The 16,415-nt window shown below is 35.3% G+C and overlaps 1 protein-coding gene across 1 annotated transcript; it reads left to right on the top strand.

Annotated features, from left to right (window-relative positions):
• Positions 1 to 2,845: 2,845 nt before the first annotated feature.
• Positions 2,846 to 9,667, top strand: LOC131954560 (mRNA decay activator protein ZFP36L3). Its single transcript, XM_059318327.1, has 2 exons — positions 2,846 to 2,984; positions 5,003 to 9,667. Exons 1-2 carry the CDS (start codon positions 2,919 to 2,921, stop codon positions 6,176 to 6,178), a joined length of 1,242 nt encoding a protein of 413 aa, XP_059174310.1. The 5' UTR covers positions 2,846 to 2,918; the 3' UTR covers positions 6,179 to 9,667.
• Positions 9,668 to 16,415: the final 6,748 nt, after the last annotated feature.

Below are 16,415 nucleotides of genomic sequence, written 5' to 3'. Positions count from 1 at the left end.
AAAGAATGTTTGAATGTAAGCCGAAATAATTTTAGTTAGGATCAGGCAACAAAGGGGTTGAACATTTTTAAGTATGTTTGTCATCAATTATCATAAGCACTTCCCACTACATATTTCATGTTTTTCAAAGCCCTCCTCTTCATAAAACCACACAGAAAGTAACCCAAAAAACATCCCAGTATAGACATTTAAATATAGTTGTTTATTTTTCAAGTATTTATTGATCTACCAATTGTTTAAAAACGATTGATGTGTTGCCCAAAATAAAAATCTGGAACTTTACACAAAACAAGGGAAATAATCTATATTTTTGTCTACTTAGAAATGTCAATGTTTTATCCTTGTTATTTCCCTTTGACTATAAATTGAATTCTATAAAATTAGAATTGTACCAATAAAATTATCGTTCTATTTTGAATCTCAAAAACAAAAATAAAACAAAGAAAAACAACGATTGAATAGTTTAGCATAGTAAGCTATATTTTGAACCAATTAAAAAAGAAGGTTAATAAAAATTTATATAGATGACCGACTTTTCGAACTACCACTGGTAGTACCAGGCACAAGCTGAAAATGTTTGTCAGGCGAAGACAACTAAGCATTACTTTGTGTTTAAGGTAATTCATAGCTTACTTCCCTTGTGTTGCAAAAGTACTTAGTGAGCGTGAAATATTATTATTAGATTTAAAAAAAAAAATATTGAGTCTGTCACTAATTAATTTATTTTTTCATTTTTTCGCGTTTGATATATAATATATTTAAAAAAGCATAATCTTAAGAGTTCAGTCTCAAATCTATCCCATGAATAAAATACTTTTAATTTTTTAAAAATGACACGTAGATTCTAGTACGAATTAGCATGAACTAACCCATGATTTTTACGCAGACCTTTTTACTACAAAAACTTAACATAAAATAATTTTCAATAATTCTAATTTTTGGGGGTTAATTTTATCTATTAAAATATAATGCAACTCTTGGTGTCTTAAAATTTCAGATAAATACTTTGGTTAGCTCCCTTTGATCAACCCCTTCCCTCGTTGAAACGTCCCCATGTGGCTGTCTCGGCCTTGAAATGAGGTCAAGCTGATCTTGCATCATTGTTACGTGCGGTGTGTGTTGTAACGACTGACAGTACAGCCCCGCGGCGTTCCCGCTGTTATGCCAATCCCATCTAGATTTTATGGTTAAGGGGAACGGTGGCCGTTGTAGTGCGGTGTGGCGGGACGGTAGGGGTGGGACCGGAACGAGGGCCAGAAGCAGTAGATACCAAAGGACCATTCAGTCCCCTTCAACGTAACGTTACGCGTATAATGGTCACTCTAACCGTTAGGGGATAGCTCGAGGGATACTTGTTGCTGCCAAGCAAACGGTGAATCAATGACTTGTAAACGGTGTCCAACGGTCCCCGGAAGTGTACTTATCCCTCCCCCACCCGCTTCAATAGAAACAAACTATTATTCTGGTAACAGTAGACTTAAAGTTTAAATATATATTTTTTAATGTACCAGTTTAAATATAGATATTATTCATACTCATAACACCGTTGGCATTTAGTAATATTTATACAAGAATCTAACCTTTCCATATGTTATTTATAATATAATTTGTTAAAATATCCACTTCATTGCTCTCTTCCCTACTTTTCAACACACGTTTGTGTAAATAATACGATTTCTTTGTTATATAAAACCTCTGTGGCCACTTGTCTGTTTTAGCGAGACCACGAAGACGACCAAGTGCCGGAATCGTGTATCCGTCGACCGCACTATGATCGTTCCGCAGTCACCCCTCACTGTATAGCACTGCATGCCTGTGTGTGTCTGGTGAAAATTCTCACGCGGGAGAGAGGGAAAAAATAGCGAAGCATCTGTGTTTAATTTAGTGAGCTCGCAGAGGGGGCAGCCTCTTGAGAAAGTTGTTTACCACTGTTGATCCACCCCTACAATCTGAAACGCACCACGCTCGTTTTTTAAGCGATAGCGTATATTTATTATTATATTCTGTCTTTTCACTCTATTCATTAAAAATGGTTTCCTGGTGAACTTCAAAAGTATGCTCTCTTGAAATGAGGTTGGATATAGGGTCGTTAAAAAAAAGCTAGTTTTGAAATGTAATTTGAATAAAATATGAATTCAGAAATGAAATGTACCGAATTCACCCCTTTACGCAATTTAAAACGGACCCTAAATTCAAACCTTATAGGCCTAAAAAGTAACAACCTACCACCCCTATAATTAAATGGGAAATAGCCTCAGATGTGGCGGGAAACTCTAGACCCTAGTTTTACTTTTTTTCAATATACATTTTTTTTCGTTCGACTTCATGCTTTAATATTTAAGTTATTTAAGAAACGTAACAGAAACTACAATATTGTAATTGTCTAAATTAGTCTAGTAACCTAACTCGTTTATAGTATAATTGCCGCTACTCATTTATAACATTTTACTACGCACATGCAATACCCTTTGGGCCTACGTCACAAGCCCATATAACTTTTCGCATTGAACTTGCCATGCGGTCTAACAGATTTAGGCGCCAATATTCTAAGCAGCAAGAAGAGGGGGTTTTGAACGAACGTGAAACAAACTATACAGTAGTCTTTGCTGATAACAAGGCACCAACGCGTCAGCCAGCTCGCCAGCCAAGTCAATCGAAGAGAAAAGCGAAAAGATTACGCATGTTCAGGTTCCTGTGACCTTGCACCGTCGTGTTACTGCTCCACGCTACAACATGGTGGGTGGCACAGCGATTGGCTGCTGAGCGTCGCGAGCTTGAGCGGGCGCAAGGCTAGTCGGCAAGATTGACAATGTAGGCGGAGCTTAAAAAACTTTTAAAAGCGCTGCACCACAAGGCGGGAGGTTTAGAGCGGTGGGTGAAAAGGAGAATATCACATCGTTGTGTCTACAAAGCGTACTATGGATATGAAACTCGGATTACTACAATTTGAAAATCGGCCGACTGAGATAGAAGCACTAGCTCAGGTATGGAACTTCCAAAGTTTTGAAGTGATTCTTCAAATTGGATTAATATACTATTTCATTCATTCTGGATATTTAACAAACTGGATTTTATTAATTTTCACTAACCCAGCACGGGTTTGCAGATAAACTGGCGATAACACAAATGTGGATTATTTACCGATGGAAAACTTAATAAACGCTGTTTACTAAAGTGATACAGTCTCGATCTTAACTAGATTCTAGTTTGTAGCGTGACGCTTTAGATCCAAGTAGATCTAGATCTAGATCTGTTTCTTGATATAGAAATCTAGATCTAATGAACAATTAAAAACACTGATCTAGTCTCTAGCTGAAGTGCTAGATCTACAATTGAACCCGAAGTTTTCTAACTTAAATTACCATAGGCCATAGACTAGATCTAGAATACCTAGACTAGATCTTAGATCTAGATAGAGTCTAGATTATTTAGATTCTGGATCTAATCTAGATCTAGATAGATTCTAGTAGAGTTATCTTAGATCTTTTTGTGCGCGCGGAGCTTAAATTGTAAATAAAGTCCAGGATTTTTTTTTTAGATCTTGTTTTCATTGATTAGGTTCCGTAGCTAATCTAGAAATCTCGATATCTAGATACTTAGTTTAGATCTAGAATCTAGATTCTAAATCTAATATAGATCTAGAAGTATATTCTAGACTAGAGATTAGGCCCTGCCCTACAACCCTCGCGGGTTTACGCACCGCTGTTGAGTCTAGAATTTTGAGATTCTAGATCTAGAATCTAGATCTAGAAGTCTAGATGTAATCTAAATCTTCTATAGAGTTAACATCTGTTGTGATTCAATAAAAATAGGTATCTAGATTCTAGATCTAGACTCTCTACTTTGTTTTTACTGACCTGCGCCTAAGGCTTAGGCTTAGTCTAGCCGAAGCGGTACAAATAAAAACATGCCGTTTTAACATTTATCGCTTTAAGAAAACATAGATTTACAAGAAAACGAGGACCTGGATTATCTAGATCTAGATTCGACTTAGACCTCTAGAAATCTAGATCTAGAATGTAGATATCTAGACTATTCTAGATATTGATAGTGCTTTTTAAAATAACTAGAATCTAGACTAGCTCCAGATCTAGAATCAAATTCAAATTTATTCAAACAACGGTTACAATTGTAGCCACAAACGGCCTTTTCTAGACTTGTAATTAGGCGGGTGCTTTGTAGATTCTAGATCTAGACTAGTCTAGATTTTAAGGGCTTTACAAATTGTCTGTGCATTTATTTTTTTTAGATTTCTGACTGTTTTCGTGTTTTGGCGCAAGTAACCACGTGCACTTTATTTTTCCGAGCTCATTAGTTTTTCGGTAGACTCTTTTTTTTTCCTTGCGGGTTTTTAAATTAAAAACATTTTCACCATTATTTTTATTTTTTTAGGTTAAACATTTTAACTCGCCTACAACCTTCAATCTCTATGTTAAACTTCGGTTTAGGCCTAACTTCGATATTCACTCCGCGTTGCCTCTCACGGCGGCGGTGGCCTTGCGGTTTATCGAGCTGTGTGAGACAGCTTGACTCGCGCGATCGCGCAGCACTCTCCCGCAGTGTGAATTCGACCTACGGGTGCTGGGTCAGTAAGCGACTGTAGATTTATCTTACGTAATAATTTCAAACGCCACAGCTAGCTGGTCTGTTAGCGGTATTTTTAAGAACGAGCTATTTTTAAGAACGACTTGTCCGTGCAAAAGCTTATTCTGCTTTTCTTTTTTGTCACTTAATTTCTGTATTTAGATATAGATTTTAGTATCAAAATGTTTAGATGCTTTTATTTGTGTTACCCTTTCTTATACGCCTGGATCTCAGTAGATATAGTACTAGTTTTTTCCTGCCTGATTCAATTTGGGTTAGTCTAGCTATACATGAAAAACTCACCATTCTTTCTAGAATAAAACTTAAATTACCAGAACTGCTTGTAGGTCCAGTCTTTGTTTATTCTTTATTACAAGTATATTTTTATTTATACTAACTATTTGCTATTTATTTTCAGAGAAGGAAAGTTTTAAAGAACAACACAGGCCCTCCAGAGCGTCGCAGCACAATCAGCACAAGTACAATGCTGCCTAACAACTTCAACAACCTGCGCATGCGAAATCTATCTGGCGGCAGTAGCGGTAGCGCCACCAGTGGCAGCAGCTCCAACTCAGCAGATCAGTATTCACAGATGTTCCTGTCAGAGCTCCCATTCAACAGTGGTTCCTCTACCGTCCCTGCCATTCGCAATGCCGGCAGCAACTGCAGTTCCAGTTTGTCTCACAAGAAGCTTGACCGTAGCTGGAGTGATAATGACAATGATCGCAACGGTTCACATCGTTCAGTGAACTCGAGCAGGTACAAAACAGAACTGTGCAGGCCATTTGAGGAGAGCGGCTCCTGTAAATACGGTGATAAGTGCCAGTTTGCCCACGGTTACCACGAACTGAGGAATCTTGCCAGGCACCCAAAGTACAAGACCGAACTCTGCCGTACTTTCCACACAGTTGGTTTTTGTCCATATGGTCCCAGGTGTCATTTCATCCATGAGGAGGAAACAAAGCCAGGTGATGCCTCTCCTAAACTTGCCAGGTCTGGAAGTGTCCAGTCATCCAGTGGTAGCAGCAGCCCATCCTTAAGTCCTTCTGGTAGCGACGACAGTGTGTTCAACTACCAACAGGACACCAGCCCCCCTATGACGATTGTGAGCGTTGACAACCGTCATTTCAACCCCCTCACTGTCAACACAAACAGCAACAACAGCAGCAATTTTGATCTTCAAGCTTTGAGCAAGCAGTTCAGCCAGATTAATATGAATCGCAACAACTGCATGGATGTATTCACCACCAACAACAACAAAGAGCCCAAGATCATAGGTTCGGAGGAGCACGACATCTTCAGTGAGATTACAGTCTTCAGCGCAGAAGAGCTCGACAACGCCCCCAAGCCTACAACCTCATGTGCCATTCAGTCTATGAGATTGGACAACTATCCTACACTAGTGGATAGCCCATCTTTCTGGCAGGACAGCCTGTTCTCTCAGTTTAGGCCTGTGGATGCATTCCACCATTCACCAACAGGTTCTGATGGTAGCAGTAGCAGCAGCAGCGGAAGTGAGTGTGGTGGCAGCACAGAAAGCCTAATCAATTCATTCACAGAGTGGAGGTGCTCTGTTGCGATTGGGCAGTATTGAACTTTTTAAAAGACGTACGAGAGGTTTTTAAAAATTTTGTATATTGTTTATTATGTGCTTGAATGTGTTTGTATGTTAATTTATGCAGCAGTGTGTGAGGGGAGGGGGACTACCTGTACATAATTTTGTGATGGTTGTTTTGTGTGAAAGGAATTTGCGCTGTGACTTCAATACATAGCAACCTTTGGACTTATGTGATGTAACTGTGTTTTTTCTCTTAAGATTTTTAATTATGGAAATAATGAGTGAATGGCATTTTACATTTTTGAAGATACATATTTTTGATACGAAAATTTGCAATAAATGTGTATTTTTCTCCTGAAATGTTGATGCCTAAATTGGGTGTAGATCTGAGTGCATGCCCTTCAGTTTGTGATGTTTTTTTTTTTTTTCAACAATTGAATCATTTTATGGCATTTAACCAATGTGAAAAACTCCACAATAGTGTTCATACTTAACATTTAACATTAAAAAAACAATTTTTTAAATCTTGAAAAAAAAAATAGATGCAGATCATCCATGCACAGCAGTACTTTAAAAAAATATTTAGCACCATCAGTATATTTTTGTCTGCAAAACTCATTACAAGCTGTCAAAAAACATAAGGGGTGTATTATGCATAATTATGAATCTGTTCAAAATATTGCCCTCAGATTGTAAATTCATACATTAATTTATTTTTGCCATTGCTAATTGCATTATGGCGACCAGCAAAGTATTTTATCAGGAATATGTGTGTAAAGCTTAACTTATAAAGAGAAGATTGATGGCCCATTTGTTTACCAGGCCTGGGGATTGTATAGTTCAGCCCACAGCTGAATCTAGTTCAAGGTTAAACATAACATACTAGGGGAGACAAGTCAGGCAGGTGTTGTCTCAGGGCTTACTTGATATGGTAAATGAAGAAAAAAAAACATAATTTTCACAAGTATTTCAATACAAATTTTTTTTTTAATTACACTTAAATTGTCAATTTCATATTTTTACTAAAAGTTTAATTATCTGTGAAATGTGAATCTGATGTATTTAATTTATTGCTATATTAGATACCCTTGGTGCTTTCATTGTTAACTCTTGATAATTGAAATCACTGAAGTTGGGTAATTTTTCACTTGCGGACCAATTATTTTCCCCAAAAAAACATTTTGTGGTTGACCATTGACTTATTCCAGGTCGTTCATTCAAGTATTATCACTTTCACACTGTGCTGCATGTATAATGGATGTTCACCAGAGTTGTGTGTCCTGTCTATTTCTAAGCCTGATTTCGATGGAATCTTTAGCGGGAATTCAGTTTTCCCCCCGATGGTGCCTTTCCGAAAGATGCCTTAGTGGTGTTTTTTTACATGCGAATTATTTTGCATGTTTTTTGTGTTTGATGAGTGGATGTGTAAAATAAAATCTATTTGAATAATTACTGGTTCCCCCTCCCATTTCTCATGAAAATTTACATTGTCATTATTATGCTATGCACTTAAAAGATTTCTATTGATTTTAGTTATTTTGTAGCTGATTAACTTCAATCAACTTTATGTTGAACATTGAATTAATTTTTGTTTAGATGGCTGATGTATAATACAGAAAAAACTGTTACCAAAAGTATCTGTAATCTATTAATCATATCTTTATTTATAATTTTTCTGTGGTTTGATTCCTTGCTTTAGCACAATTATTGTATTTAAAAAAATAATAATTTGTTTTTGAAACAAAAATTACTTTAAAAATATTTTAAAGAAATGTCATGTCTTATTTATAGATTATTTATTTCACTTTTTTGTTTTTACTTTTAAGTTATACTCCCCCCCTCCAGTGTATTTTGTGTGACACTATTTATAGGTTTTATTTGCAAAATCATTGTAACAAGCTTATTTTATCTTCTCACTTGTACAGTTATAATTTATTAAAACATTTCAAAATTTTAAGTAATTTTGAGAACAAAGTATGTTCGCTTGAATTTTTACAGCTAGTGGTTCTGAAAATCTTTCTCACACTGTGACCTTGGATTAATTAGTCTGAAGGCAGCTATTTTTTTCCCCCTTCACTCATATCTTTTAATCCCCTTGAGTTAAATTCTGTAAGTGTTCATTGTTACATTTTTAATTAATTTGTTCAGTTTTTAAGTTTTTAAATCTTAAGCAAGCAGCTATTTTTTTCCTTTTGATTCATATTGTCTTTATCCTGTCCCCTTCTGTAATTTTAGTGACACGCATGAGCTACATAAAGTCTTTACTTTTAGCTTTTTCAACCTTTTTAAGAATGAATTTTTCTCACCGGGATCATTTTACCAACAAATTTGTTAGGACTAGTTTCTTTTCCTTTACTATATTTTTTCTCTCTTCTAAATAATGTCCTTGGCACAAACTCAAAATCAATTCTTTGCATTCTGCACTAGACTTAACAGATAAGTTTCCCCCCCCCATTTGCCATTTAAGTAGGTCAGTAGGTCATCAACAGCTAAGTTAGGGGCTGATTACTCTGCTCCTACAGTCCCTTACCTATTCAGTTTGTGTTTTATATTTGGCATTTATCTTATCACAACACATTTTACTACCTTCCACACACATGTGTTGCAGTTAATATTCATAACTTTGGCATTTTGCAACATTAAACTTTTTTTTTTTTAACCATAGACATTTAACATTATTTATTCTGGTAGCTTCTAGACTGGACAACATCCATATTTCATGTGTACAATAACCATTGATGTATTTAATTTTTTAATATTGCTTTTAGACAGAAAAAAATACATTTTAACAAATACAAGACATTTGATTTGATCAATTTTATGTTAAAGCTAAATATAGAGCAATTCACACAGGCTTATTCTTGTGTCAAAGGTTTTGATATTTTTAACTGAAATTTTTTTTTACTAAAAAATTAAGGGGACATTAGTGGAAAGGGTGGGGCTGTAATGACCTTTGACACATGTATGGCCATGGTTTCCTTGTGATGCAGGTCAGCACTTAGTTTTTCTATTTTCTTCTCCTCTGGAGTCCAATTTTCATTGTATAGGTGTTTTTCTCTCCATCTTCTAGATTCTATAACTTATTGATTAAATTTTTATACTTGTATTGTATATCATGATTTTTTTTTTTTGTCTTGTGTTCTTGTGCAAGGGGTCCAGGAAATATTGTCTTTCTTTCTGTGCAGCCTTGTCGAATTTGTGCAGTACATTTTGTACACCAATACAGAACTTCATTTGAAGTTTTTTAACACAATCATATTTTTTTTTGTTTTTAAGTTTTGCGTGCAAGGTATGAGAGATGTGTGCATGATGGTGAATGTAGTGGTTGTTCGAGCTCTGGATTCCTTCTGAAACCATCAAATGATATATTATTATTATTACACACATGTGCACAATGGACCTCTTGAGATTTTAACTGGCATAGAGATTTTTATTATTAACCAAAGCAGCAATTTAAAAAAAATACTTGTGTACTCTGTGTTTTTGCCATGTACTAATAAAATTGCAATATTTTGTGAAATTACACCAGAGAGGCTTCATTGCATTTAATACTTATGGGTGTGGACTTGTTTTGTGGTTTCCTTTGGAGTAGGGGAGTGTTAACACGATCAACAATTGGTTAGATGTGGTCTGATGTGTAGCATTTGTAGTGTGGGGTTTTGAAGTCAAAACGAGGCATGTGACCTATTGTGACTACACGACACTCGGTTCTTGATGGTAAGTGGTGACCTAGTTATCCAGACGCCATGGAGCTTTCGTTAGTGGCCACTTCCTGTGTGTAAGTTGCATTGAGGGCATCGGGATGGCAGTTGGTTTCATCTAAAACTGTACAAATTACGATTTCGCAACAAGGTTGATTCACCGTAGATCTAAGTGTTGTACAGATAAGCCTCCACAGGAATAACTTGAAAATAAAATGAACAATAGATCTACTTGAACTAATTAATTCATAAAAGTAAAAGGTATCTCTTACTAAAACTAGATCCAGTAGAAATTCTGAGCTGTAACAGTAACAAGAGTTGCCTCCCTTGCAACACTCGCTTCTTACTGTATTTTTATAAGGCTAACAGTATATAAAGATAAGGCAGCGAAAATGATTTCATCTTGTAACTGTAAGGCCAAACAACGAAGCGGATTACTTACACTTTTTTTTGCCAGACTAGTTTAATAAAAAAAACGTTGGTTGACTTAAACAAAAAATATGGGTCAGCTGTCCTTGCATCCAGCATAGTCGGTAGCTGCGGTTCTTCAAGGTCACCCCCAGCCGTCTTAACATTAACATAAATGCTTTTGGTAGACCTGTCGCTTCCTTGTTCGTTAATCATGTTGTACCTTAAGGTTTAAAACATGCATGAGAAAACTGCAGTACAGTATGAGGCATATCTTTCGTGATATTGTATATATAAATATATATTCATATGTAGGCCTATATATATATATATATAGATTCTTATATATATATACTCTTACATTATAAAAGAAGCGAAGATTTGTGAATCGGTAACCCTTGTAATTATACCCAACAGATCACCTTATTACTTAAGTCTAAACCTACTATGATATATAATTATATATATTTACTCGAGTTTATCAGCGTAGCATTAAAAGATTAGACAAGAGAAATTTTGATCGTATTAATACAAGTCATGATCGGGAATAATAGTATGGGAGGGGGGGGGGTTGGGAATGGGTGTCCCATCTTCGCAAGTGTGATAAATCTGTTCATCTATGATGTATGTCATAAAATTATGACCATGTTTTTGCCAAAAGGTTTCATAACACACCTGAATATAGCTGTTCTAGTAATTATACTAATAACGATCCACCTCACATTTGACATAAACGTACATAAACTTTTGCCTCAATAGAGTTAGAAGGCCAACGCGCTTTCCGCTTCATTCAGTAAACAATAAAGTAATAGCAACTTGAATCAACAGATGTCATCTAGGTTTGTATGATTCAGTCGTGATGTAACACAGACTGCTAAGCTCAGGATGGTGTGTAGTTTTACTTTAATCTTCTATTAAAAAACTCCTTTTATAAGCAGATAGCCACTTGTATAGATTTGTAAAACGAAACCTCAGCTTTAACGTGCATTTCATAGAAGAAACAATGCAAAGATTATATCTAATGAAAAAAAAAATAATAAAAAGGAATAGTTAAAAAAAAAAGCTTCATAACTAGCACGGCTGCATAAAGTAGGTCAGAGGCTTTGCAGCACGGTCGCGATAAAAGACAACTTGTGATTGGATAATACGGCTCTTGTTTGATCTAGCCTGTATGATAGGCTGGAAAAAAGTTTATTCAATTTTGAATCTGTGCGGATATTTTGAATACACTTAGCCTAGGGGCCTAGCCTAGTAGAGCTGATGATTGTCCCTTTGTTTTCGCGATCAGAACATTTGCATGAAGTGACAATATTAAATCTTTATAAACTTGTGTATAGCAACTAGATTAGCCTCGATTAAAATTGATAAGATGTTGTTAAACTATAAAAAAAATGTCTAAAAAAAAAAAAAACAAGAAAAAATTGTTCATGGGTAAGTGAACGTGCCTCCATAAAAACAAGTTGATATTAGGGAAAAGGGGAGGTAAAAGTGAAATTAATTCTGAAAACCAGAGTTAAAGCAAGCTCAGCACAATCTTAACACACTGGGATTCTGCGATGATTAGAACTGTACTGTCGTTTTATTCAAACACACACACACACCTGTCTACACATAATGAAGTCTATATGGTTAAGTCATTCAGTACACAAACACACACATATAGGAATATATATATATATATATATATATATATATATATATATATATATATATATATATATATATATATATATATATATGTGTGTGTGTGTGTGAGTGCGTGCTTGATATATATATATATATATTTATATATATATATATATATATATATATATATATATATATATATATATATATATGTGTGTGCTATTGATATATAAGAATGAGGGGTGATCTGGAAAAAAAGTCACCAATTACGTGTGTACGAATCGTTTTCTTTTTAATTATACCCAAATGAAAGCTAGTAATGGATTTGTCTCGAGGGCAAGGAAGAGATCTATACTAGAGACCTCACGTTCACCATTCTAACAAGTGTAAGGAGGAGATCTATGGACTAACCAAGTCTTTTCTTACCGTGTAATTACTTAGTAGTTTCAAGGTTGATGTCGTGGTGATTATTTAAAGTGGGTTAAGATGTAACTAGGCCAGGTTAGGGTTAGTTGTGAGATGTGTTAACTAACACAATGCGAGTAGGTGATTATTACTTTTTTTGTACATGTTTTTTTTTCTCTCATGCATTTTTTTTTCAATTTTTTTTCTCATGCATTTTTTTCTCAATTTTTTCTCTTGCGTGTTTTTTTCCCCCACATAATTTTGAATGCATTACGGGTGATTATGTAACACTGTTTTGATTTTAAAAATAAATTCTTCATTGCGGGTTAAACATTCGGCTATTCAGAAAGTCTAGATGAATACGTCGAAAGAAATGGCAAACATATGCTTTCTTCCAACACAATATCAGGCTTTATAAATATGTCTATAGCACATACAGTATATGTAGTAGAAGCATAGTGTATGTACAGTAAATACAATTCAAGTTGTTGTCTTCGTAATGTTACATTTTCCCTCTTGTTGTTACTCTAATCAACGTTGCTAAAGTTTTAAAATGATGTTTATTCGTTCTGCAAATCAATTCAATTTTGTAAATCAGGCGTGGGTCAGTGTGGGTGTAGTGTAAAGGTATGCCATTAGAATGGTAAAGTTCTATAAAAAAATATAATACTTCTGTGTATTGTAATATTAATTCTTCATTACTGACTCAGGCACGTAGCACATTGGGTGATAAGCTTAATCTCGAATTAACTACATTTATAGCTTATTTTATGTATATAATACAACAAACGAAACCAAATCTCTATTGTACATACCTACGTAGATACGTTTACATTTATTCATAAAAGGCTTTTTATCTAAGGTCGAAAAGGGAAACAACTGCGATCAGTGAAAAAAATGCTTACGTGGTTTTTAACCCACAAAACGTCATCTGTGAGTTGTGCATGGAGACAGCCCAAACAACATACACAAAGCCATAAGGCTTCATTACGATTAACCGACTTTTTTAGGATCACGAGAGAGCACGGACAAAAAAAAAGAGAAAAAAATATAACACTAGAACAGCCGAGCGTTGAAAACTGACCGGCCCTTGATAGGGTTTCGTTTGTCATGCCAGCTCGACATACAAGCTGTTTGGTGGCTCTATTGTACATTTTGTTCTTCGAATGGGATTTTTAGGCATATATATATATATGTATATATATATATATATATATATATATATATATATATATATATATATATATATATATATATATATATATATATATATATATATATATGCCATATATACATCATATAGAACATATATATAATATACATTATATAAACAATATATATATATATATATATATATATATATATATATATATATATATATACTATAGGGTGGAGGGGAGGTGGAGGGGGAGGTAGAGAGGGTCAGTGACCTATGTAAAAGTAAGAAAACAATAGGTTCAGAACAACATACCGTTCAAAGTTACAGTTGTGTACACTTTGTGTTTGCACTGGTGTTTTTCACCATTGATGAAATGTGACTTCAAGACTACCGTTTTATTTTGATCATTGTAACAATGAAGTGGCGATCTTTTTTTTTTTTTTTTAATCACACTTTAATCTCTTTACAACAACACATTTTCTTCTAAAAATACAATTTTTCCTAGTCTTGAAGTTGACATTTGAAGAAATTAGATTTAGATTTGTTGTTTTTTCCCCACAGAGCCTAAACCAATGATTATTGTTTGGTCAAAGTACGAATGCCGGAACTCAACGTAAACGTTCACTGTAAACAAGTCAAGCAAAAACACAGTATTTATTTACGTGCCAGTCTTACGCAATGTTTAAATTTCTCCACGCGTGAATGGTTTCGCCGGACAGTGTCAAGTTAACCAACAAACAAACACCGCCCGGGCAGCAATGTTCCCTCTAAGGACCAAGAGTGTGTGTGCAAAAAATATGTAGTGTGCGCGGTGCTAAAAATGACTTGGGCAAAATAATACGTATTTTTAGTCTTGCAATTAAGCATAATAATGAAGGCATGCATTTTGATAAATTAATAGTATAATGTGTATGACTAATGAAACGTATGCAATTAAATGGAGACACGAATACCATCAAAATAAAAAAAAAACTTATAAAAACTTTCAGAGTTATACTTAGACAACAAGTTATATGGTCGACTTACTATGTTAAAGTAAGACAGTCATATGGTAATAATGCTAATACCATAACGGTAATACAAACACAATAGTTTAACATATGCAACATTTAATAAAGCTGACTTAAAAACAAATATTAGCTAACCTTTCAGGGGCATTTATTGCAATTTCTCGCGTCTAACCTTGCATTGCTTCCACACCTTATATGCTTTGTTTAAATCCACATCCTCTCCAGCATTTAGATATAATTTAATTTACATTAGATTATCCAAATGTGTGGCTTCAAGTATATTTCGTGCTTGCACTTTTATTATGTTAATAAGGCTAAAACCTTGTTCGTAATCAGCACTGCATGCTTGGAAGGTACAATAATGTCACTTAACTTTGCCAGTGAGCTAAATTGTTCTTTGTTTTGACAAATCTTGCATATTCAGACATATAATTTACAGACACAGATCTGAGTTTTTCACTTTATCGAAATTTGAAGTCATTGTATTGGATGGTAATTAACTGATCATTTGTTGTACGTAACCCGTCTTTGTACTTTACGCACAGTTCTTTGATATCTTTGACGCCAAACTCAAATGCATATTTTTTTAAACCTGTAGAATAAAAAAAGATGACCAAAACTGCAGTTCATTTCCTGGAAACCAAACATTTAAATGGCCGCAGACTGATTGTATGTACGGTGTGGTTTGCCTTGTGTCGATTCTTTCGTTTAACTCACACTTTTCTTGGCTTTAATGTTCAGTGTAGTGATGTGTTACGGCTGTCTCCAGAGCTAAGGCATCACTTACAGCAGGCTGAGTTATTCCACTAAAAACGGTTTTGTAGAATACAGAATTGACTGGACGAAATTTAAAATAAAGGATTAGCATTTTATGTACTGTTATGCCATCTACTATAAGCGTGTGGAATGATGCTGCTCGAAGTTCTGTCAGTATGTTCTTTACAACAACATCGTTGATTACTTGAACAAACTAAAAGGCGTACTTCTTACTTCGCCAACTGTCTGGTATAGAAACATACTTCCCCATGTGGTTATGAATCAGTTGTATCGACAGCATCGAGGCGTTCATCCTTATGGTAAGAAGAACATTATCCGTTAGGATTCGAACTTGATCCTCGTTTGACCGCTGGCGCTCGTTTTGCTCAATTAGTTTTCCTCGCTCAATGTAAGTTTCAACCAGCAGACGTTTAAGACCAGTCCCATTTGAGCGGTTGTACGAAATTGCAACATTTCCTACATAAACACGAGACAATAAATGACGTTTTCAGTAGTCAAGCGCCCATGATTCCCAGAGCTTTCCTGTGACCAATTCGTTGCTCTTGTTGGTTTTGTTACAAGTAGTAGCAGCACAGAGCTTACACTTGTCCAATCTCATCTGAGTATTCTAAGGTGCTTTCTAATTCAACCGAAACATTCTTTGATCTGGCGTATCGGTTGTTACTTTAACTTTGAGCCATTCCAGTTTAAACGAATCTATCGCTTTTTTGTGTGCCACGTTGTTGTACTGCTTTTTACACACACTTTTTCCTCAACATTTTCAAGTAGCACACAGTAGTGGACATTTATTCCTGATTTACCTAAGCAGTGTGTGCATACTAAAACATTTCGATCCACATGCACGTAATAATCCCAAGAATCAGATATATAATATATAAATCTTTAAACCAAACACAGCAAAAACATCCACCTTAAGTAACGTAAAACTTGCATCTGACTTGGCTTAATCGTCAAAGTTTCAAGATGAGGTGGAGGGGGAGAGGGGCGGGGTCAAGCGACGATTTAAAAAAAACTTGCAGGGTCAGCTTCAATTCACAATACAATGCAGGTATTAGATGTCAGCTCCGGTCAGTTTTCAGGGTAAACCATTAAATCAAGCAATGGGAGTGTCACACAGCCCCGCTCAGGTGAGAGTTAAGTCATAAACTAGACCTGTGCTATGACAACCGAGGTCACCCCCTCCCCCC

Source organism: Physella acuta, unplaced genomic scaffold (genome assembly GCF_028476545.2).
Source record: "Physella acuta isolate Inbredline_101_S28 unplaced genomic scaffold, ASM2847654v3 ptg001012l, whole genome shotgun sequence".
NCBI lineage: Eukaryota > Metazoa > Mollusca > Gastropoda > Physidae > Physella > Physella acuta.
The sequence above is the reverse complement of the archived record's forward strand: the minus strand, read 5'-3'. Positions and strand labels throughout refer to the sequence as shown.

Bases quoted from the DNA above. Each gene is read 5' to 3' on its own strand.
- LOC131954560 (XM_059318327.1), top strand. From the start codon at position 2,919: ATGGATATGAAACTCGGATTACTACAATTTGAAAATCGGCCGACTGAG. The intron at 2,985-5,002 runs GTATGGAACTTC...ATTTATTTTCAG, and splicing joins AGATAGAAGCACTAGCTCAG to AGAAGGAAAGTTTTAAAGAA.